Genomic DNA, 26,369 nt, shown 5'->3' with positions numbered 1-26,369 from the left:
TAAGGCTCAACAGTCGAATTGTGGACATCGTCTTCTGACATCGACAGAATATTCTGCCCGCCATTCTTTTCTTGATGCTGGCATCAAGTGGAATTCAAAAATACGCATCCACCAAACGCAACCTTGGTAACGGAACAAACAGCGACATTGGCGTCTAGTCGGCAAAAGAGTTGAAATAAAGCCTCGATACATTACTGCAGTTACCGTCCCCCAGGGCGACTGTTTTCCTCTGCAATCAACAAAATAAAGGAAGAAACTCATCTTCAGATCCTGTTAAGAATTTTTTTCCCCTCACTTTGCTCCGCCTAACTGTTGAATTCTGTGGCAAGTCCGTTCCGGTAACACAAGTAGGTCCTACTGCGCTGCTCCTCTGTGAAACTAAATGACGGCGGATCTAGCACGGTGGAGTATTGAGACCCAGCCGATCATCACCATGTGCGGGTACCAGCAAAATCGGCGCTCCCCGGAGGAGCGCACGGCCGTGGAGAACTTGAAGGCGGGCGACAAAATGGCGGCCGACGCTCGGATTGTCGTGATCGGCGAGAAGAAAGTAGGCAAATCAGGTAAGCCCTGTGTTTTTCTAAAAGCTCTCAGTTTCAAGTATGAATGTCGCAGCCATCACACATGGTGAGATATTATATACGTTAAGCTAAAAATAGCGCGTATATATACAAGGCAAATCTACTACAGTGGAGGCCAAGTGCAGGTCACCAAAGAGAAGAGACACAATTAGAAGCTCCAGGAGAACTTAACATTTGGAAATTGTCGGTTTTTCCCCATTTGAAAAAACATCATCAATTTTAAGGGTAATGTGCAAAACAAAACGAAAATTTCCCTCTGTACTTATGAAAAGTATGTAAACGTTACCGGGGACTAGTTTTCTTAACATTAGTCTCATTATCAATAAAATTCTCATCATCTTAGTGTTATTACAACCAGTGATTATATACTTTTGTTTAAACCATTATCATTGCTATTTTCTGTTGATGTTATCAACTTTATTTTTATCACTGTCAAACTCATTACAATTTATGGTCTGCATGTGTGCGCGGGTAGTTGTGGGCGTAGATGGCTTTGGTTCTCTTCAAGGAAACTAGCGTGTCAAAACATTGTACTTAGCACGAAGAAGAAATAATAAATCGACATTAAAGTGCATAAAAGAATTAAAATACCGCGACGCTGCCATGATCAGCGAAATAAAGTCGAAAATATGCGAGGAGAGCATCGAACTCTATCTCTATTTATACTCCTCGATTGCTCCCGAAAGAAGCAAATAAAGCAGCAAGCATCCATCTCTTATCCCCATCTCTTTTAAAGAAATGAGAACCAATAAAGGATTAGATATGATGAAAAAAAAAATTATCAGTAAAAAAATAGATATGAAGTGCAAGGAAGAGAGAGAGCTCAAACGTGCACGCGAAAGAAAGGAGATTCGTCTCTTCCCTCCGGGGCTGCGACGCCGACAATTTGCTTGGATTAAATTGATCGAAATTTGCAAATGGTGCCCACATTGGAGCACTGCAGTCGGCTGGCGGGCATCCTCTCGGTGTACTCAACATTTTCTCCTGCATAAGAAAGGATGAAGTTGCGCAAGGAAAACTCAACGCTGATGTGATGGCCAATGTTGTCATTTTGTCTTCTTTTTTTTTTCTTTTTTTTTTTGCCTTTAATGTAAATTTTCTGGAAAGGAGAGAACAACAGCATAGAAATAATGGAATCATCAAACACTATACGTTAAATTGTTAAAGTACTTATTATGATTGATCAGATAGTTGTATAGGATAAGTAAAGAATGACTATATAGATGAATAAAGACAGATGAATCACCATAAGAATAAACAAAAAGCGCCTTTTACGCCATATCAATCTTAAAGTAAGAATCTTAGACTTATCTTTGCTTAATCTTACACAGAAACTACTATGGTAGTATACCTGTCATTGGTATCTCTGTCATGTTCATCATTGTATATGTGTTATTTCCATGTCATTAGTGTATACTAAAACTGTCTTATTCTGCATTTGCAAATCTAAGTACATAATTTGATTATTTGCACAGTATCAACTTGTGATATTATGCCATTGCAGAAAGCATTCTTTCGCATTCTGTCTTTTAGCTGTCATTAGTATTTGATTTAATCCGAATAAAACGCTTCGTGCTGCCTTCCTTCAGCTTACATTCATATTTCTAATGTGTGTAGTCAATATTTCGGCTGTGAAAAAAAAAAAATCATTTGTATTTCGGGACTTCGAAAGCTTTACTTCCTTCCTTTGCTTTCCTTCTCATCCTATCCTATCCCCCTCTCTATCCCGTTCCGCTACAATTTTATGGAAAGTGCATCTGCGATGATGTGAGGAAAACCCTGAAGATTATTACGAACACGCCGGCATCGAGTCAACGATGTCAGTGGATGTGTTGTGTGAGGAATCTGTTGTAAGAAAGAGTACTCATTATTTATCATCAGAGCTTTAATGTCTGTTTGTGAAACGAAATATATGTTTTTGAGCATAACAAATCTGAAGTCATAAACACAATATATTTAATATATTGTGTTCATGACTTCAGATTTGTTATGCTCAAAAACATATATTTCGTTTCACAAACAGACATTACAGCTGAGGAAGACCACGGTCGAAAGCTTCACAACTCTGCCGGTTTCATGCGACATCTTCTGTTATCTACATTGTCTCAACTATAATTTCACTTAAGATGACAGAGGCGCGCGGTAGGAATATCAGCATCATCACACACACACACACTATATATATATATATATATATATATATATATATATATATATATTTATTTATTTATTTATTTATTTATTTATATATATACAGTGTATATGGTGCGATATTGAGGTAATGACGAAGGGCATTTTTATTAAGCTTTCAATAGAGCTTTTTGAGATGTATTTGTCTTTTCGGCAGACGTGTGTGTGTAAGCAGGCGGAGTGGGTGCCTGTTTCCACACCACCCACACCATGCAGTTCGACACACACGAATCGGAAGAATGAAAATTCTGTTCTATATGCAAAATAGAGCTGAATAGAGACTGTGGCCTCATTGATGCCATAGACAAGTAAACGACAGAATCTTTGCGTCCTGTAGCCTCGTGCAAGAAATCAGTGTGCAATTAAGCCCATAAAAGCGAAGGGCAAGACAATCATTCACGAAATCAGTATAGCCTTTAAAGGTTCTCTGGAAAGGGTTAATATGCGTGCTTTGTCTTAAGGGTTGGGACATTATGCATCAAACACACATGCCCTCTGGGTGGATAGGAAACTCAATGACAATGCAGCGCAATGTCTCAGTTTGGCGCCAAACCGTACCAAACGCGCCTAATGATCAGTGTCACTCTCTAGCTGTTATATTTTAAAGTATTATTTTGAGTGTGAGTGTGACCCTAGGCGTCTACTGTCTAGGCAGAGATGCAAGCACGATTTCGACAAGGAATGCTCCTTTGTGCAATTTCTTCTCTTGGGATCGTCTGTGTTTACGTACTCTCCAGACATGTAGTAAAAATCTGATTATAGCAACCACTGCAGCTGGTTGTTGCCCATATACGCGCTGTAGTTAAAGTGAATATCAATTAACTCGTTATCTGAAAACCAACTCGACATTACATGTTTAAACGGACGCTGAATTCAAGATAACGAATTATGACGTCATTTTGAGGTTTCCGAATAAATAAAATTAGGAACAAAGTCGCATTACTCATGGTAATTAAAGTGCACTAAACAATGACAATTAAGTCTGCGATATATATCTATATTGGCATCACAAAGACCAAGTTGCGTATAATGTAACTGCAGAACCATTATAAAAGCTACGTAAAAGTACGCACGTACCTTAAAGTCATCTACTTATTTTGGGAATATATTTATCCCGGCAGTAACTTATTTACAAAAATAAATTCGGCGGAATAATACCGAGACTAGACGCTCGGCCTTTTTTTCCTTGTGATGTAGACAATTCAGTGTCATTAAAGATAAAAGCATTTCCACTCTGAGTTGAAATTTCCGTATTCTTTTTTTATCTGACCTGACCATCTCTTCTTTCCGGTATCAAGAGGCAAAATGCCTAAAATCAACAGAAAACTCACTGGCGTAAGTTCCCATTATGTATCCCCGGAGGGACGGTGAATCAAATTATTATCATATCGTCATCGAATCATTTGCATAAAAGGAACTGATCTGAGAGCATCTGTTCCAAGATTCATTGTGGATTTAATGAAATTCATATGATTCATTTAGATACAAACGCGAGATAGATTCAATGTTGAGCGGTCGCGGCAACAACAACTTGTAATGAAAACTTCCAGGCAGGGACTCAGTGCCCATGCAAAATACAATTGCAGAGTGCAATGCCATCATATTGCCACATTTTGTGTATCCATATCGATTAAAATCAAGCAAGGAGAATGACAGAAGATTGATCAAGTCTTGACTGACAGTATCTTTTAAGATATCCATCATAAAAGTTCTTGATATTGGTCGAAACTAGGCGAATGTGTAAATTAGGTTTATCTTACCACATTGCCTGTCTTATGTAGGTTTTAAAACAAAGATTAAGAACATTTTCTGTTGGCTACAAGGCGACTGCTAGCTCCTTCACCAATAAAATTGCCTCTCCTTTCAATTTCCATTATGAATGTATGCGAAAATACAAATTTAACCTCTATCATAGCGATAATCTCTTTGTATAATAATTATGTCAATGAGAGACTTTAGATATGCTAGTAATCTTATCACCTTGATTATTTTTGCCCATGAAGTAGCGACTGGCATCACTGTTTTGTGAAAACTTTAGAAACTTACCCTACTCTGTGTCTGATTTTCGGTGAAGCGTCTTGTTCGAGTTTACTCCGTGAACTCAAATACTTTAACCCTTTGTATACTTTGAATGCCGATTGGTACAGCAAACCCCATGGCCTTGTACACACTGTCCAAAGTCCCTGGCCGAGAAAGGATTAGACTTGCGACCGCATGGGTCGATAGACATCTCCGATAAAGACGCGGAATGCAGTCCAGTTTTTTAATGCATCCGAAATGCATCCCGTTAGTGGGAGTGGGATGGCAGGGATGTGTTGTTACAGCTTCGTGAATGTACTGTATAATGTACATAATGTATGTTGCTATGAGCTGTAACACTACTTTTGATTTACATACTGTAGGCGACAAATATTTTGAGGGTGTGTCTTGAAATGATTACATAGGATCTCTTGCCTATTTCGACAGTTCTCGAAAGTATGAGAAACTGCAACTTAGCACCTTTCTTCTCAACATCTCGTCAAAAGTACTTTCATCAGTCAAGCTAAATTACAGTTAAGGGTTGCAGGGTTTTCTTGGAATTTTCACTATGTTTAAACATGAATGTTCTTCACAGGCGCATGCACAACCTTTGTATGGCCTCGTGATAGCTAATTAACCACAATCCATGGCTAGAAAACGACACGCGCATAAAGTAATTTACGGAGCAACTTAAGGCCGAGCGTTGATTCCGGGGGTAATCCTCTGGAAGCAATTAGTCCAGAGGAAGGGTTTTGGTGGCCGCTGTTTGAGTTAATCACTTCTTTAGTTCATTTAAAACTATCTTAACCTCTCATGTTGATGAAGGGGCAATGTTCCAAAGACGTGCTATATTCTAAGCCATGCATCCCTATACGTTGTCCCTTTGAACGCGGGCGCACGACTTCGTTATAAACAGAACAGACCTATAGGTAACCACTGTAGAAGTTAGTGTAGGCAGTGCACATGCTCGGTGGCAGCAAATGAGGGCTTCATCAAGCGTCCTGTGACGACGAATGGATGTAGCTCCGTGCGCGCGTACACACACACACACACACACACACACACACAAATAACTTCATAAAAGTAGTGACATCGCGCCTTACCTCATTACAATTTTAAAAAGAAAAAAAAAACAAGTTTTAAGTTTTCAAGTTCCAAGTTTAATTCACATCTTTAAAAAGAAATAGAGCATAAACAAAAGGTACAACATAGATAACATTATCGCATTTGACGTCAAAAACACAAATAAAATACAATGCGAAGTATTACACAAAGTACATGAAAATAAGGTCATATGGCATCATATTGTCTGACACGCACACATACACACTCACACACACACACACACACACACACACAAAACACAAGCGCAGCAGGGGGTAGCAAAAGCCATTGACCTATCAAGGTTAAATAATCCTTTTTTTCACTACTCTTGTTACATTTTGCAACAAACATGGACAAATACAAACAAGCTAAAGAGTTAAAACAGTAACAAACAATACATGAACGAACAACAGGCATTCAATGAAAATTTACATAGTTTATAATCTTACAGGAGAAATTAAAAAAAAAACACACATCTTTTCGAGGAAGTAGCTGGGGCATATCAAAAGGGAAAAGTTAAAATTAGGGGAAATTCCAGGGGGTGAGGTGGAAAAGAATTAATGTCATGATGAAAATGGGAAAAACGACATGAGGTGTAGACGCACAATGGATTGCCCATTGCTGTCTCGAGATATCTGTTAACAGAACATGTTTGAATAACCAGTACTTGTGAGTCGAACACGAAACTTTTAACGTTAGCCTTGCACATGTTTAAGTATTTCTTGTTAATCACTGCAAAGGAAAATTCTAAGCTTAAAAATCGTTAGATCGCAAAGCGGCCTCGACCGATTCTATTTTTTGCAGCAATGTTATGGTTGTAACTAATGACTTGATCCATATAATCGACGCTTGAGCAGTTGGGCTTCCGTCCGGAAAGAATTTAGGTCCAATTAACTCGCTCGAGTGATCAGAATTTCATATGATGAGCTGATCAAGCTGTTCATAGATGAGAAAAAGGCGTAATATTGAGATAGTATAAAGAGCGCATAGAGGAGCTATTTTCACTCCTTACCAAGATTTCGATGTTATTTTCAGTATAATTGGTTTTGTATATTCGTTCCAAATTTTGATGTCTGCGTCCATGTTGACCGATAGTTAATTTAGAACATTGTCTTTCACGTGCGAAAGGAAAGCAACCAACGGTTTCGGATAAAAAGAAGTAGCGCAATTAGAAGTCATTTCAGCTAATGTGACGGTGATTAGATGTGTGCTGTATTCTCACGCACGCGCGTGGGCGCATGCACTCGCACATTTCGCACTGCATTATTTACGACCATGGCAACATCATTATGGTTATTTTTGGCATGAAGATAATTTTGGGAACTAAGACATGGAGTTTTCACGGAGCAGAAAATGAATTTTGTCCTTTCATCCAGCCATAAAAAGGTTGGACAACTTGAGGCACGGGTAATCACGTTGTGAACAAAAGTCTCGTGCTTTCAGCTTAGCTAAATCAATTCATCATCCAACAGCAAGACCAAGTTTTACTTGAAGACACCATCCTCCATCTTTCTTCCCTTTGACACCAGTGTTCACCGACTCAATTCAGCAAAGAAAAGAACCATTTTCCCGGTGTTTAAGTCTCTGTATAATGCCGTGTTTAGTGGTTAGAGGAAAAGTTGTATTAGCAGTTGAGGTCCGTATAGTTTTAGCTTTTAGTCCGACGTATCTTTTAATCTGTCCGTCAAAAAGAAGTCCTTTGCGGTTAATTGGCTGTTATTGATCCTGTTGATGGAGGACGATTAAGTGGAGGACTGATTAAGTTTGATAATCCAGTTTTTATTTTTTTTATTAGCGCATCTAATTGACTAAAATGTTAAGCGTGTCGATGAACTTGCGGTAAGCTCCCGAAGAAGATAAAAGAATACTGCGAGGACTCTATTGGATCGGATAGCATTTTCCAGGATTTCTTGGGAAGTTCGTTACCACTTAATTCTCACTCCTTTATTCACGATTGTCTTCTTCCAGCACCGTTCGAAGAGACCGCAGATTGCCTTACTTGAGTTCATCGCAAGATTACCTGCGCTCTTCTTTATTTCCATTTGTCTCTTATCCTGTCATGAATTTCAGATTAATAGATGGTACTCAAACTCCTTCGCACTCTGCTGTGGCGTTCTCTCATTGTGAAAAAGACTGAAAAAAAAAGAAACAACAACCAAAGTTACAAGGTCCTTTTCCAAGAAACATCAAAGCTTTCTTTGACCACAACATTACGGCCGTCACATGGTAAAAGGGTCTATCTTGAAAATTGTGACTTTTTGTGAAAATTTCAATATTTAGTTAATTCTGGGCGCTCCTTCCATTTGTGACATCCGGCTTGTCTAAAAAACGCTTCGTTTTTTAGATATTTCTGACCCTTTCACAGGTTTTGTTTGATTTCTATACGTCAAAACGGTGTATCTTATAAGATAGAGATAAATGATCGCTACTATCGGTGATATTTTACATGGCAAAAAGGGGTATCTTCGAGATAGACGGTTTTACTACAGAAATCTTCCCATCACACATCGGGTGGTTTTATGGCAAAGTCGGCTCTCTTCAAGTTAGACCCTTTTACCGTGAAATATCGGTCACCGTTATTCTACCGTCTAACTCGTAGTTAGCAGATTCCAACGCATTTGTAACCACGTGACCTACCACGGTCGGTAATTACTGATAAAGATGATGAAAGCCATTTATCGACATGACATCGCCGTGATCAAGTCAACACGTCTCATGTCATATTATATACTTAAACAAAATAAAGTAACAAACTGAGAAAATTTTGTTTCCATTGCCACGGCATATTTTGAGTTAAAGACAAGGATTGTACATGGTTGTGTGTGTGTGTGTGTGTGTGGGGGGGGGGGGGGGGTGTATGTATATGCTTTAACCCGGCCTGTGTTGCTACTTCGACGGTCGTCACTATGCCCTGTCCAAAGGTCATCCATCTGATGGACTCATGCCCGTATAAATGACTGACAGTTGAAACAAATTACGCTTGCGCATCAGGGTGACCAATTAATTATATCAATGGGCAAACAAAATGTACGGTAAATGGCATGCATGCCATCGGATTGGTCAAAGAAACCAAGATAGGACTTCGCCGAATAGAAAAAAAAATTAAAACAGAAACGAAATGGAAGGACTTCATCTTTGTCATCTTTCAGACCATTCCGGTTGGGAATTGTGCTACCATTTCTGCATAAACGGATGGGATGGGGGTGGTATATGGGACAAAATATACGACGATGACATAGCAACGCATAATTCGGGCCCCATCAGCATATAGATTCCACCTTCCCCATCAATTCAGATGGCGCTCTTTTACGTTGTACGTGTCACTAAACAATGCATGTGGCGATCCATCGGAATGCTAACTACGATTAGAAGACGTACGTTTAATTTCTTTCTTTTTTTCTTTTTTGTTCCTTCTTTTTTTTTTTTGCCTCGCATGAAGTTCATTTGCATCTTTTACGCACGGCCATTAACGTCAAATTGGGGCATTGCAGATGATAGAGCTGATTGGGGTTGACTATGAGTCGAATGACATTAATGAGATAAGGACCACAGACCGAACTGAAGCTCTTTCCACTTTTATTGCAAGACGGGCAAAATTGAACATGTAGCTGCATGAGTGTTATTCATAAATATTAGCCACAACGTGATCGTCTAATTCTGACTGTATGAATGCATTGTGAAGATAGTACCTCTTTTTTTTTTCTTATTCATTTCTATCGTTTCCTCTTTTTTTTTTTTGGGGGGGGGGATGAGGAGGAGGCTACGGGTCAATTAGGGGAATCGTCGAACACAGACAAATCTAGCCAGCGTCGGTGAACTAGGACAGCCATTTACCGACAACAAAATTAAATGCAATAATTTGATACCTTAATCGTTTTACCCTTTGTGCGCTTGGATTCTAAAGAAAATAATGGCAAGAGTGAATTATTGCAACGTCTACCACACTCAGCTAAAAGCATTTCACCACTTAATTGATTTGTTGTGGTCTCACAGTGTCTAACAAAGAGAGCAGATTTGTGCACGATGCTATTGAAACTCTTGCTCGTGATAATAAGGACCATTGTAATGTAACCAGCCACAATGGATTTCAGTCTTGCAATGTTTTGGGTTTTTTTTTTAAAACCATAAGACACGAGTTTTTGTGTTGGACACAAGCGCCGTTTGTATCGAAACTGGTATCTGTAGATTTTCTCATTGCCGACTAAATGCCTTCTCAAATGAACACGAACGATGGCCGTAGGCTGCTGCTTTCAGCACAATGAAATTTCGCCTTGTTTAAAGATCACTCTCAAAAGGCGGATGCATAGATTCGTATAAGACTCCGCGGTTTCACCTTTTAATGTGTTGGATATTCTAGAGGGACACGAGGAACAGAAGCGACCGCAAAAGTTTTGAAGAGCTTTCGTATTCCTTCGTTTGATTGGAAGCCTGAAGGGCATTTGACCGATACACAGGAATGGAGAGAAAGAAATGGGAATTTATCGAGCGAGTAATAAAGATGTAATGCCGTGATATTTGTGGCTGTGTTGTGTCACGACAACTCTTTACTTGATGATTGATAGGTCTCCCCTCATCAGAATTGTGCTTTGGTCTCTGTTAGTTCAAACCACAGAGCTGTACTTCCATGATTATGTTCAAACCCTTGTAGCCACCAAGGTATACTAGTAGGCCTATACGTTACAGACAGGTATAAGCTTCTGGTGCTGAAAGGGTTAGTTACTCGCAGACATGTAGACGGTCAATTCGGGTCAGTGAAGACTATCCCTTGGAGATCTGACCGGCTACGCTGTGTAGGTTTGACCATATAGAGTGGCCCCTGGATACAGAAAGATAGGGACACTTTAAAACAAAGAATAAGAAAACTCCTTTCTGAGATTTTTCATTCAGATTTTGTTGTTGCTGTTGAGCCACCATAAGAGCCAATGAAAGCTTTGCAGTTCAACTTATTTCGTGTAATACCCAAGCCTGATTCACTGAAATAGTACATCGTGACCCCCAAAGAAATTCAATTCATAATTCTAACTTGACGGACAACGCCATTGAAGAGATATCCCCTGAAACATAAACACCAACGTACAAGTGTATAAAGGGAGGTTATTAAGATTTGTACAGGACTTTCCACCCCATCTTACACCCCGACAGATTCATCAGAGAAATCAATTCGCAGAATATATTGGCATAATCTTAAACATAAAACATTTGTATCTTCAATCGTTTCTTCATCTTCGGAACTATGGTAAAAAAGGTCGCCGTGTCATCAAGTTGACGAAAAATTTTTTATTTGTTTATCCGCACTTTGCCCGCTATAATTTGTCAATTATCACTCTAAAGACACCAGGATGACTCGTGAAAATTATATGTAGCCTGAGAGGGAGCATTAACTACAATAAGTAGTCTCTGATGGTGTATAAGAAAAGGTTTCGCCGAGGTAAGGAGAGCTCTGACACAATTATTTATTGAAACAAAAGTGTAGGTGATGAGTGATGTTGGTAAGACATCGGATGCATCGTGTGGGCGCTCCCCCTGGAGTAGGAAGATGAAATAATGGTATACAGGAGGACAGGATATTATAAGGATATCTAAGGATGAAATGATTGGAGTGAATGTCATAAACGACAGCGTGTCTTTATGATCGAATCAGCCCAGCGATATTTTCCCCTCCCCCTCTCTGAGTCTTCTTCACAGATTGATGGTTGCTGAAATTTAAGAGTAACTTCTACTCTGTGTTCAAAGTTGGCCCCAATAGATAAGGTCAAAGCAGAAGCAAAACTAATGAGAATGATATGAATAATGTTGAAAACTCTTTGTGCATTCATGAAACAGAGATATTACCATCAACTGTATTTGAAGGCAATTTGCATTTCAATTCAATAATACTGTATTTCAATCCATCACTGTAAAACAATAGATAATACAAAATATACATTTATAAATTAATCATAATATTATTGTCATGACACATAAGTATACTATGCAAAATATATAGACGGATAATGTTATAGCTGGAAAAATGCAAACTTTGCAATCGCCAACAAAAAATTAATTAAGCGATTTTCTCTCTTTCTCTTCTTCCTTAAAAACAACAACAACAACAAAAACAACGATGGAAAAGAGTGATCCATTGAATTGTACTGCTTATGAAACGTGGCTCACTTGGAAAAAAACACACACACAATACATAACAATAGCATATGTATGCAAAATCAGTCCAATTATATACCGTAAAGGAATTTGATTAGTGGTATAAGATACTAATGGTATGAAGTATGTTGTATGCAGTACTTGTTTTAAAGTACAAAAAGGCATGAAACTTGAAATGACATCAAATATTACGGTATAAACGCAATCATTCAGCCGCACATGACGTGATGATCGCCATGAAATCACAAATCTCTAATTGACCACCACATAAACATCACTAGATATTTCTTCGAGGGCTAAAATTGAAAAGAAAACATATGGATATATATTGCATTGTATATCTTTCACATCAAAATGATTGTGTGTGTGTGTGTGTGTGTTTCAGTCACCTCAACAATGATTGATTTTAAGGGCGAAGGCGTTGATTTAGTCAAGGTATATTACTTACCATAAAAAGAAGAGGAAAATTATGTAATTCGGTGATATTTGTGTGCCTATGCCTAATACGAGTATTCTGAGCTAATGACATCACCATCTCAGCTACGTTGCGTCTGTGCTAGGCCTATATTGTGATTGCAACAGCATCACTTTCCGTTGAAAGCATGTGCATATCTTTCTACCTCTTTTTACGTGAATTTCGTCTCTTTCTGCTGGTCTAATTTTACTTTAGTACAACATCTCGTTTCAAAAGTTATTCAACGTGATGTGTAATCGTACCTAATACTGAAGACACACGATCATTAATTTCCTTAAGCCTCGCGAGTTCTCCATGAAATGAATATGATTCTGTCAAATGAATCGATCCCAATCAGATAGGGATAGCACCGACAATTCAATAATGTGAAGGATAGGTGTTGTAATTGAGCCTTACGTCCGATGTGAAATGCCTGCAGCAAAGTGAAATTTGTTTAATGCAAAGCATTTTTTCTTTCTTTCTTTTTTCTTTCCTTGTTTCTTTTTTCTTTCCTTGTTGCTTTTTTCCTTTTCTTTCTTTCTTTCTTTCTTTCCTTTTTGTTTTTTTGACACTGCAAAATTGAAGTAATTGCTTCCAGCGTGGCAAGGTTCGACCAAGAATGATTGTCCAAATTTGCATTTGAGCATAGTCTTTTTACAAGGAGATCTTTTAACTTGCTGTATAGGAATGCTATATGGTTCTTCCAAGTCTCAAGTTTTACATTTTGCGACAAAAATAATTTTTTATTTTATTTTTTTTTTACGTAGAGCGCACCCTTGAGGTTGCTGTTGTGTCATGATGCTCTGATTTAAAATGTAAAATTTAATGTAAATGAAGGTCAAAATTCATTGATAATGCTTGTAATCTAGTTCTTTGTCGCCAAAATTTGTATTTCAGAGAGCAGTGAACAGATTAAGATTTTTGTAAACTCGACCTGAGAGCAGCGGCTCAAAAAACAACAACAACAATAACCCATGACCACACGTAATGTTATATCTTCATAGCACCCACGAATTGTATGCATGAGGTGGGGAAGACACTATTAAAGGGCATATAAATTTGGTTATACCAAGCATGACATAGAGTAAAAGGTTGGTTTACAGTATTTTCTTTTCCTTAAATCAATACTTCTGTGAGGCTCCGTGAGAAGGCGGAAGTGGCGGAAAATACGAATAGGCCTATCTAATGTGTTACACCACCTTACTGTTCAGCGATGCAGTGGACCAAAATGAAGATGTATATGTTTGTGCATTTGGCGCATGTTTCTCAGTAAAACTAGCGCCATTTCGTCCGGGGGGGGGGGGGGGAGATATTCTAATATTTGCGAAAAAAAAACCTTTTAACCTTTTCCCCCTTAAACGTTTTCCGTTGAAGCACGACGCGACGAGGGAAATCTCCATTTGCTTGACCTTCGAGTCAGGCAGCGCTCCCCGCAGAATCGGGTCTAGGAAACCTTGAGGAAAGTTTGGCGACGTTCCTTATCGATTACTCGATGGCGGAAAGTGAACATTCGTCTTGCTTAAGACGGAGTAGTGTAGCAAGGGAGATTGGCAACGGGACATTGCTTATCATTTCGAGCTTTTGAAACGACTTTAAATCCCCTCCACAAAAAATCCCATGATATATCTGCATTTATGCGTGCAAAAAGTAGACAGTTGTTATCTATTGTTTGTTTTTTGTAAGTGGCGCGTTTCCAAGACGTGGAGAACTTTGTTGCCTGCCTTTCGAATTTGTAGAAGTTGAAAGAATAAGATGGAAACGTGTATATTATATCGCGTGAGATCACCATCTAACACGACAACTCAAGGACAAGAAGAACGGACTTTCATTGCAGGGTGGAAGATTTCACACTGTGCTTGAGATGAAGATAAAGAGGTTGATAACGTCATCCATATTCACACCCCGTGCATGTCAAGATAAGGAGATGGATGCTCTGGAACACAGCTAATCAGGATTACATGCAGGTTTTGATTTCCAGCAGCTGATCCCACTTCCAATCGGGGTATCCATCAAAATGGCAAAGGCAGAGTCGCTTATTTTCTCCGAACTCATGGATGACTTGTTTATCATTTTCCCAAATGTCTTCCAGAGTGAAACCGTTCCGCCGCGTATGTTTGCCCCCCTCTCTCTCTCTCTCTCCCTCTCTCACTGTCTCCAGCTGCTCTCTTAGTATTTTTGCCTCACCTTGGAAAGATGAGGTAAATATGAAGAGGGTGATCGCAAAACGAGTCAAAAGCTATTTCAAAACATTTCACAGGGACTGTACAGTTGTGGTCGAGGTGAGGATTTAGCTTTTAACGTTTTGCGAGATATTCAGAAACCACTCTTTGAGATGTCAAAGAGCATGCAATTCTAAGGGGTATCAAAAGTTTGAGCATGCAACTTCAAGAAGGATTCAACGTTTATTTGATGAAAATCGGTTTTGAAATGGCGGAGATATCCAAAAACAAGGTGAAACAAACAGATCCTAATAAAAGGCGTGACCTGTAGTCTTTTATTATTATCACTTTTTGGGATATCTCAGCCATTTGAAAACCAATTTTCATCAAATAAACGTTGAATCCTTCTTGAAGTTGCATGCTCTTTCATATTTCATAAGAGGTTTCTCATTATCTCACTTAGGAATGTAAAAAACATGAATCCCCACCTCAACCAGTACTGTACAGCCCCTTTAAAGTAAGTTCATTATTAGATAGAATAAAATGGGGGGGGGGGAGAGATTATTTCTGAAGTTATGATGAAAAAAATCGAACATTTTCTTATTATTCTTTTGTTCTTCGAAGGTTGAATCGTAAATATCTCAACTTAACAAGAATGGATTTAACTCATTTTTCTGTCAAACTCTTCATGTAGTAAATGGTATAGGGGGTAACTTTTGCTGCTGCTGCTGTTGTTGTTGTTACTCTTTTGCCCTCTAACATGAAGCTGTTCATTAGCCATAATTGTATTGTCCCTGATGATGCCACACTCCATGCAGCGTGGTGCGCCACGTGAGTTTGGAGACATTTGACGCCATCGTCAACAAGTGTGACTGCACGGAATGAAAAAAAACAACAACAACAAATTTCATTTTTTTTTCCTGGTGTGCAGGAAAGGCTCACTGCAGGACAAAATGAACATTGACAAAGAGACCTCAGAGGATTGAAAACGTCATAAATAGTTTAATAAGCCGTGAAACGCAACCAGGTTTGAGGGGGGGGGGGGGGGGGGGGGGGGGAGTCAGCCTGTAATTCATCCTTACTGCAATGAATACCCCAGTCGTCTATAATCATTTCATCGCGCCTTCCACGCTTAGATGGCGAGATAATGGCACAAAAAATAGAATAGTAATGGGATCGTACAATTCGCGACAGCTAGATCGATAAATTAGGCTGTCGCCCAAAGCAGCTAATTCTGAAAATTTCGTGAGACACAAGGTGGGTAGACTGCTGTCTTATCGAAATACAGATCGAGTGACGATGCTAGACGAATGACGGATCTTTGAATAAAAATGTAGGGGATGGTTTTTTGCGAGGGGGAGAGTTTTGATGGAGCACAACGAAGCAAAGCTGGCAAGATGAGGAGACTGTAAATGAAAAAAAAAGATAAAATAAAAAGGAGATGGTTAGAAATTGTATTGTATAATTATGTATGCATAGAACGCAGTGAGCGAGTGTACGAGAGCAACCCGCACCCGCACGTGCACACACCCTACAAGCACTTGTGTTCAACATGCTCATGTAGGACCTGATTATGTTTGCTGTCACATACATACATAAGCGGATAGATAGATAGATTGATAAATCAGTGAAAGAAATGGAAAAATTCTTCAAGTCCCGCATGTATTTCGTTATGCGCGCGAGAAAGCCGTACATTGTTCAACAATATTGAAATGCTCATCGCAAGGTAGAAATAAAGTTTCGCTCGGTTTCTCTTGCGTCATTATGACGTCATGAGTACGCTCCAGAGAGAGAGAGCGCGCGGGGGGGGGGGGGGGGGGGAGCACAACATTGCCGTCGAAGCACACAATAGGGGAAAGTAGCCTGCGTTAGTATACTTATACCCCTACCAAGGGACACTTCTGCCCGACTTTTCGCGGGTTCCTGCCAAACGGTAGGTGAACAGACGAGTGTTCTTTAGGGTGTTTTCGAAAGGTAGGGATCGTACTGGCCCGTGACCAAATGGACAGCAAATGGGACCGGGATTGAATTTTTTTACGACGACTATTTGTCCTACACTTGTATGCAGATGCTGTTCATACTGTAAAGATATAGAGAGAAATAGATGATGATGCAAGTGTATCAGCAGTAGATATGAAGTTTGGGATAAGGCGGTGGCTGCTGGCATGATTTTACCATGAGACTACGATTTGCGACCCGTAATGAAGAATGTGTCAGATCTGGTCTTGATGATATCCTTAATTAGAATCTATGCAGCCGATGTGCAGTAGAATATAATGTATACACTGCATTCGTTGCGGTGGTTGTGCACGCAACTGAAAATGTGTTCGGGCTCACATTACAGTGAAGACTGTTTTATTTGCGTGTTCTTTATCTATTTTCATAGGGTTAAAAAAAAACCGCTATCAGCCACAAGGCTTTTTTTTTCAGTAAGTCCGTATATAAGTTTACAGCATAAAACAAATCAATATGATGCAGTACAAAAAAAAGCTCTCACAGCAAGAGAAAAAACAATATAAACACAAAAAGGGAACAAGGAACAACAGATTGACTAAAGTGGAAGACTTTTTCGTTTTAACAGGTGTACTGTGATGCCGAAGAAATAAGTATTAGCCCATAGCATGTGATGAGTATTACATTACCTATACGCACGCTGCATGGCTCTCAGTATCAATGGCCAAACCGTGTCCAAGTTAAACTCTCATGGTACACCATTAAGTACAGCGGCCTGTGATTGCTTTGGACGGGATTATGCTTCTTTGCTCATGCGCACGCGCATCCTTACCCGCTGTCACGTTTTCTTCCGAAGAGCCGAGATTATATCGAATTATCTTCAGAGCTACATTGCAGGGATAGAATGCTACGCCTGGCGAAACAGGTATCCATTGACTCTCTATATCGACTGGTGCCCATGCTTCGCTTCCTGGGAATCGTCCTCTTCCGAAAGTGCAGCTGAAGTATCATGAGCAGCGGGGACATTTTCATGGAATTGTTTTATCATTTTTCCCATCGACATCGATTCACCATGCATGGCTCATTGATAATGACTAATAAATGCATGCACATTACTCCAGTTATGGAATTAATTTTCTCGTAAATTGTTTTCCACCACTTTGAAGGACAAACCCTAATACATTAATGATTGCCATTTCGGTCATGAGTTTCCGGCGAAAGTTTCTCACAATCTTTTTGGGTTATAGTCTCGATCTTTTCTGTGCCAGTGAATACCATGGGTAGGGCAGAATAACAAGAAAGCAATGATAAGGAGACATATATTATATGCTGTCCCTCCGTGTAGAAGTTTAAAAAGTTTGTGACGCTTAATAATTCTAAAGTTTGAGGCTGCGTAAGTAACGCATTGTCGGCAGATCAAAGCATCATCTCTCTCCCTCTCGCCCCTCTCTCCTTCTCCCTCATCAACGTTCATCCTCTCTGTTTACTTGCCTCTCTTTCCGTTCATACCTCCGTTCTCCTTCCATACGAATGACATTTCTCTATCACTTTCTCTTTTTTTTTTCTTGCATCGCTTTTGAATCCACATCGTTCGACAGATACCTATTCCTTCTCTCTATTTTCCATCCTCTACCGTGGCCACAATAGCTCCTCAGCAATCACCTAATCGTAATAAGAGAGCTTTCGAGAGCATCCAAACCATTTGGCGCCCCTTTCCCTTTCACTCCAGCCCCTCTTCCCTTTCTTTTCCCGCTCCCCGTCACTACCCGCCCCTGTTCCCCCGACTAGCTCCCATGGAGCAGCCGTGCACCATTCCCGCTATAAGAGTTTATTCCCACATCACGCATCAGCCTCGGAGGTGATACCATTATCGTAATTCGAGTCAGGTGGCAAGGCGATCAGGCCGGCCTATCATCCACGCGCTCATCACCCTCGTCGCCCTCCGATTCAAGGTCGCAATCTTGGGAAGACGTTCTCACGGCTCTCTTCATCCCGTGGAGGGGTTCTCCGGGACTATCTAATGGGATTACTTCAACCGCCCTCTTTGAACGAAATAACGTCATAAACAGGCAAAGTGAGAGGAAGAGAGGAGAAGACACGAACACGTGTTGTGCCCAATCTCTGATGAGTAATTCGCTACCTTCTATAAGGGTATCACTGACTAGCTTCCTAATCTCATTTTCATACGTTGCATGTTGCATTTTAATGGCAACTGCCTGGATCCGTCAGCACTCTCCTATAACCTTTAAGATAATTATGTGGTGTGGTTTGCACTATAAGGAGACTCCCGAATATTTTAGATTTCCAAATTGTAGCTGTCTTGAAAGAAAGAGATTATTTATGCAAAGAGGAGAGTCTTCTCTCATATCCATCTAGATGACGTCATCATCATCACCACCTCCACCATTATAGTCTTCATTTTTATCATCGTCCTCAGTCTAATATGGTCGTGTTTCTATAATCTAAAAATTCCGTTAAGTTAGCGAAAATATTCCTTGACCTTCATAGACCAAAAGGTATTCTCATGACAGAATTATGACATGACACTACTGAATTCAGCGGCGTAGTGGGAACTTGAGGGCCCATCATATCGTTCTTATGAATTTGCAATTTGCAACTTTTAATTGGGTCCTATTTCAATGTCTGCGATTTAATCGTTGTAAGTCAAAACAATTATACGCTGTGCGCACTCTCCTGTTATTTGAATGTTATTCCCGGGTAGTTTCGTTGCTGATTTAGGCATAGGCCCATACGTTCTTCATATTATACCTACTGCGTTGTTTGTGTCCATTGGATTGGCATTTACGGCTATTGACCGTTTTGGATGATTCGAGGTCTGTACGTTGTACTTCTCAGCTCTTCTCTCCGTACACGAAGTCGTATTCCTTTATTAACACTGTTTTATGAACTGTCAAACCAAACATTGAGCCAATGCTTTATTTTGAACTGTTTATTCTCCTGGGAAGCTGAAAACACAACCGAGGATTACTGGCAGAATGTACTGCCTGCCCAGTATAGAAATCTGTCCATCACGGATTGTATATAGCTATACTCAGTATACGAGTATAAACTAATTATGTGCGAAATGTTTGGAGTGCTATTACGCTACAACAGCGCCACAGTGTTTTCTCTATCTTTTTCTCATTAATTCTTCCTCTTCTCCATTATTATCAACATCTCCCTGTTCCTTCTTTCACTTCGTAGTTTTGCTTTTCTCTTTCTTTGTCTCTTTTGCTATGTTTTCCACTTATTCTGCTTCCTTGTCTTCAATTCTATTTGTGTTCTTCTTCTTTTCTTTTTCTTCTATTCCTCTCCACGAACTGGGCGGGCATGCACTATATACAAGGGTGCTCTGGTGAACAGCGCACACTTTCTCACTTTACAACGCATACACTGGCATACATCGCTCGCTATCTCCTTGCAAAGAAATTGTAAAGCAAACATGCATAACTAAAAGAGCACTCTCATAAATTGAAGTTCGGTTTGTTCATGGATTAGTTCCATGTATGTAGCTATTCACACACACACACACACACACACACACACACACACACACACACACACACACACACACACACACACACACACACACCCACACACACACAAAGAAAAATGTAACCTGTACTCTTGTCGAATGACGCAGGCGTTAATCATTCGCGTCTTGGAACAAAACTGGGGGACAAAAAAAGAAGAAGAAGAACACGCTAAACGTTTCGCCTGTATCTTGTGTAGTAGAAAATCTACCGAGCAAACTTAATGAAGCCAGCTGCAGTATAGGGGCTGCCCAGGGGAGAACTTCAGCTATCTCTAGGCGGAGATAACAAATTTAGAGGCTGAGTAAAGATGCGGCTGTCTGAATTTTATGATTTACGCGAACAATTTGTCTTCTCCGTTACTGGTAGAAGCGTTGGATTTGGCACGAAGCTTTCAGAAATATCAAAGCATTCAGTAAATCCGCCGTATATTATACGGTGTCTGTCGTGCAAGCGCACATACCAGGTAGGCGCGCATAAAATTCCCGGGAATAACATTAATCACTGCCATTCACGAACGAAAGAACCCAGTGATGCTTGTTTTCTTTCTACAACTCTCTCCTCTCCCATTCTCATCCCCCTCCGTCCCTCTCTCTTCTTTCTATCTCTCTGCTCCCGCTCCTGCCCCCCCTCTCTCTCTAGTCCCTTCGGTCTCGACCCAACCCCCCCCCCCCGTCTTTTAATTCTTTATCTCCTCGTTGTTTTCAGTGTTCAATAATAACGCGGTATAATGGAAGTATATAATACGAGAACTCTAATCACGTCTATTCGTCATAACAAGAAGATAACTTCTGTGTAGATGTCGCTGATCAGCAATATGTTGATCGTTACACGCATGCTGTGGCACACTCTAAGGTTGCTTATTATCCATGGACCCTCGTGGCTGTGCATGAATTTTATGATTTTTTTCTTAATTCATTTAGCGTTGCGTCGACAAATCATGTCGCGAGACCTTGCAACCGGCTAAGCTTCGATCATTTGGAGAATAAAATGAAGCTTCTCGCAAGGTCAATCAGATGTTAGTGCGGCTAGACAATTATCTTATACGGTCAAACAGCGCAGTCTTGGACAATCGCACGGGGCGTATAGCTTGGACGTTAACAACAATGCGCCTTGAGATATCTGTCCATCATGCGATGAATCGGATTAGACATATATTATCAATGAAGAAACAAACTCCTCAGGAATGGGAGTCTATATATAGCGAAGATGGAAACAAACATGCTACTATCAGCTGACAATTGGTTTTAGACTAATTAAGGGGACAAATTTAGGGGATATTCTCAGTGAAGATGAAAAATATGCTATACTACTAGCTGATCATTTGTTTTGGAGAGTTTACCAGAATTTTTCTTCTTTAATGTTGGAAGTAATCAAGCACAGTGAACAAACAAAATATTTTTCTGTTTTGCTTTCTAAACCATTTCATACTTGATGTAATATCAGAGGATGATTTCAAATCTAATTAATTAGGTATTTGGTAAATACGTTCTCACGGCCGACCTGAAAATCTAGGTGGTTAGATAAATATTTGTCGATAGATAATTATGTAATTGAACGCGACGGTGCTCTCTGAAGAAATCGAGGCACGTCGAGTATTCTGTAAACAAATTACAGAGAATTATATAAATGAGATGTCTCCGAGTCGAGCCTTTTTCCGGGTCCAGAGGGATATGTGCATGGTGTCGTGGCCGACTTGTGCATACCACGACATGATTTTCACCCAAAAAGTATATACAACAATTATGATACATATCACTTAGCTAACTACGCTCTCCCTGTTATACTGCCGCCACCTCCACCGCCAAACACTACTTTATTCCTCATTAGTCTAGTTTTCTCGTGACCATGAGTTTTTTTTTTTTAACCTCTTCTTTGTACAGGGAGATATCTAAGAGTACTCTTTGAACTTTTTTTGTGGCTATGCAAAGAGTGCTTACAAAAATAAGGAAATCCATTTAATCTCAAACATCGCGGTGCATTTTAGTTAGATTACACTGGATTATAGAAGGTTTTTTTATTAGTCTCGGGTATCGAGAGCTGCAGGAATTTAGCTTGATCTTTATTCCAAACGTAAAGCTGGAAAGCAGATAAGTGTGTTTTGTGGCTATATGTTCGTCTTTTTGCAGCTTGGTCATAAAACCATTTGCCTTTCCTAAACTAAAAACTCGCTCCCCGCAAGTTCTGTACTTACCTTTCAATCTGATCAATCTTGCAGGATAACACGCACGTCAACAATATCGAATGCTCCTATTTATCATGTATGGGTGCATGAGGAAGGAAGACGTATAAGAAACAACCAAACAAACAAAGAAACAGAATGCCACTTCCTTACGTTTAGATGGACTAATTGCCAATGCCTGATTAGATGTAAGAATAGTCTATGAATTTATGTCCTTTTGTGACTCAAGTTGGCTCTGGGTATATTGGAAATACTCTGATGATACCCATTACTGTTACCTAGACAATTAGTGTTGGACAATCCGCTTCACTTGAAAATAGTGATGCCGTTTGGATCGTTGGGAGGGGGTAAGCACTGGACAGGGCTGCAGTAAAAGGGACTATAATGCAGGAGATCACAGAGTGCTACACATCGCATACTCTCTTTTCGGTGATGCCACTGCCTGACGGGATCGCAGGCCAAATTGAAGCGGTTGCCCTAAAAATTGACATACCGCCTTCTGCGAATCAAGAGTATAGATCATGCGCGCGGAGACGAAACCGAGTTAGGCAGTCAAACTAATGGATATATCAATCAGGGTCGATAGAAAATGCACTTCAGAGATAAAAACGATGATACACACACGCGCACACACACAAAGCGAGAGTAGGGGAGAAGTTGAGAGCAATGAATGCATTCATATACGCTCATTTTCTTCGGAATCGTAACGCTAGTTTACTTTGCTGGAAAGCTTCTGGGAACTAGAATATAAAGACCTTCATATTATGGACAAATCTAGAATGTGGGGGGGGGGGGGTGAGGACTTACTTCCGAAGTGAAAGTACTCTGAAATGGGAGTGCAATGTGTGGATATACATCAAACCATCAGCGTTGGTCTATCTATTCAACCTCCACACGACAGGCAACGACAGAAAATAAAACATCCACTTACGCCGGAAACCGACGGCAAACCGGTTCGGACGGCCTAAAAGCCCTTTGCATCATTTTTTTTTTTTTACTTGAAAACCAACCCATATACAGTTCGGAAGAAAACAGTAGAATCGGGCAAAAGTCTCGACTTCGCGTGGTAGGATTCGCGATAGCTGCTTCCGCATCAGAATTTGACTAAGGTTAACCTTTCATAGTGTGCACAATTAATCTTCTACTGGTAACGGGGCGTCTTGAAGATGGAGGCATAGTATGTACACGTGACCCCACGACCAGTGGGAGCTAGAATCTTACAAGTGAAAAGCATGATAACAAGGATATTATACCATAATAATATAAGACACAGATAATTCGTAAGGGACTCACCGATACCTTTCGTACCATCACTTCATTGAATGAAGTTTTTTTTTTTTTTTTAATTCATGATATTTGAAGTGATATGATATGAAATGATATTGTTTGATATCATAGATAAGAAATTTGAATTCCTAATCATCATTACAGCATGAATGCCTGGTGATGAGTGTCTATGTACTTCTGCAATTGTATTTAGCTAGGAAGAGGAGAAAATAAAAAAAGTTCCTATCGTAGTTTATTGTACATTAAAACGATCCATTCACCAATACGACAATATTATGATATGCCGCACGATACGCGCATTGATCTACGCAAACACATTGCATTCCTATTAAAGCTAAAACATCACTCTCGCGCTCGATGGACACCGCTATGGCCCGATATAATTATCGGAATCGATTTAATCGACAATAAAACATCTCACGGCAACCGCGATTGGGTACAGCTCTGAGAATATAATACTTCAGGCGAAGCATTTTGGCTAATGTTTCGCGTTTTCGTTGTTACCAATACTGAAATTATGTTATTATGGCGCGATCTTTCACACATTTTTAGCGCGTAAAGGTGTACATTTAAGAGCAAAAATCAACAGGTTTGCAAACATATCATGAGAAGTATGTTTCACTTCAATTTTGCATTCTTTGGATAGAGTCATGGCAAGTAATACTTGCACATTCGTATATGGCACTGTTGCGTGGAATTGGATCGTGTAGGCCTACCTGTGGTATTACCAACACGCCCGCACAAAATTTGTTAATGAAACTTAAAGATCGTTTGCGAATTTCATCGAAGGCTGCCTTTCTATCTTGGAAAGAGAAAGATAAGTGCCGTCTTCCGCTCCAGTTTCAGATGAGCTGCTCAATCGTTCGAACGCAAATATCACTACTTTTCCCCGATGTCATTCCGTTAGCATATTTGCTCTGCAAAAATACTTTGCCTTCCGTGGGTGCATGGCGCTATGAGTTAGTACGTGAGTGTAGTGCGTGTATGTATGTGTGTGTGTGTGTGTGTGTGTGTGTGTGTGTGTGTGTGTGTGTGTGTGTGTGTGTGTGTGTGTGTGTGTGAATGCGAGTTTGTCTTTCTGTCTGTTTGAATTGGAAAGGAGGAGGATATTGTCTCATTACCCTGTGCGATTTTTGACTGAGTAATCGTCGCAAAAGTTGATAAAGATTATTTTTTTCTTTATCAAGATTTAGGCAGCCACGATGAACACATTCCAGGCCAGGACTATACAATAAACGTGGAATTTCAGATGCCATCACCTTTGTGTGGATAAGGGCATAATCATTTGAGTCTGAGCAAGCTCATCGTTATAACCATAGATTAATTTGCACTTTTCATTTCTCATGGCATGTCGCTGCTCGATTTACCACTTCATTTATTTTTTTTAACACATCCTCATGGAAGACCAGGAATGACAGTCATCGTCACTACTGAAAATTGGCTGTACCCTCCGTTGACGTTTTTTCCTTGAACTCTTTAAATGCAAACATTTTCCTACTGCATTGAATATGTTGATTTTTAACTATGGAAATAAAACGAACAAACAAACTTCAGTAGTACCAGTCAGTCAGCGTCGGGATGCTTCCAGTGATGACGGAGGCGTTACGACATAAACTTTTCCAGTTTGATATAGTATTGCGCACCTGAGACACGTTAAAAATACATACTAATTATAGAATACGAAATCAGAACGGATAACCGCCAAAGGGCGGAACAACCACAACATAAACTTAAGGTTATGCAAACCTCATTAGACAAGTGTTAGAGAGGAGATAAACAAGCCACAGCTGGTGAACTATACTGGTCAATCAGGATGTTAGATTTTGACGTCAAAACCTTTCGCAATTAATGGTTGCCAAAAATTCCACCTGTACACTCGAAAAGAAGACATTACGTATTTTTTTCCGTAGCTTACTATTACAATTAGATGGTGAGTAAAGCCAGTGGCGATAAAGACATGTTATTTTCATGATATTTTTGCAATAATTTCTTATATATGAATATATATATATATATATATATATATATATATACATATATATATATATACATACATATATGTACAGGATTATGTAAGATTATATAGGTATACCAAATTGGTGGATTGCTGTCAGTTATAGAAATGTTGTCAATCGTTAAAGATATGCATGAAAAGTTGTGTAAGACATGATCTTCGATGCGATAGATAGTTTAGAAGGGACATGGGTGAAAAAAAGACACATTGTAGGTAGTTTGGTTACATATTCATTCCCGATCAATGCTATACATAATGCACCTGTTTTCATCATCATGGTGAGCTTGTATTTTGTACCGTTTATGTTTGAAACCCACAACTTTTGCACTGCGATGTCGTTACGGGAACCGAAGCATATAGAGGCGACATTATACAAAATCCAACGAAACGGATGCGGCGACGCGTACAAAAAGATAACAAACTCAGCAAGCGACGTAATGAAATTATGGCGGATCGAATTTGTCTAATCAGGCTGCGACATATGACGATCTCTCCGCCATTACCAACTCGGCCTGTGAGCCCGAGCGCCACCCGAGCGTGCGCCCCCATTTTCGACCCAGAATTTCATCCCGGCTGGAGGCGATCCGAAAAAAATCAGAGAGGTGAAGAGAGAATGGGGAAGGTAAACGAGCAGAAAAAAAAAAGAGGAGGAGAAAGAAAAAAAAGAAGGAGGAAGGAAGGAGATGGAGATCGGGAAGAGGGTGCAGAGCAATTGAAACCGGGAGGACGGAAGTTAAGTCCCTGGTTGAGGC

At 39.9% G+C, this 26,369-nt stretch overlaps 1 protein-coding gene across 1 annotated transcript in view; it reads left to right on the top strand.

Moving 5' to 3' along the window:
* The first annotated feature begins 382 nt into the window (after nt 1-382).
* LOC139708866 (ras-related and estrogen-regulated growth inhibitor-like) overlaps nt 383-26,369 on the top strand; it is a 39,018-nt gene continuing 13,031 nt past the window's right edge. Inside the window, exon 1 of the mRNA XM_071620832.1 lies at nt 383-563. Coding sequence (XP_071476933.1) covers nt 383-563 — 181 coding nt within the window. The remainder of the gene's footprint in view (nt 564-26,369) is intronic.

The sequence above is a fragment of the Diadema antillarum genome, unplaced genomic scaffold, assembly GCF_040938485.1.
Source record: "Diadema antillarum isolate AM-2024a unplaced genomic scaffold, OU_Dant_1.0 scf00000037, whole genome shotgun sequence".
NCBI classification, from domain to species: Eukaryota; Metazoa; Echinodermata; class Echinoidea; order Diadematoida; family Diadematidae; genus Diadema; species Diadema antillarum.
The sequence above is the reverse complement of the archived record's forward strand: the minus strand, read 5'-3'. Positions and strand labels throughout refer to the sequence as shown.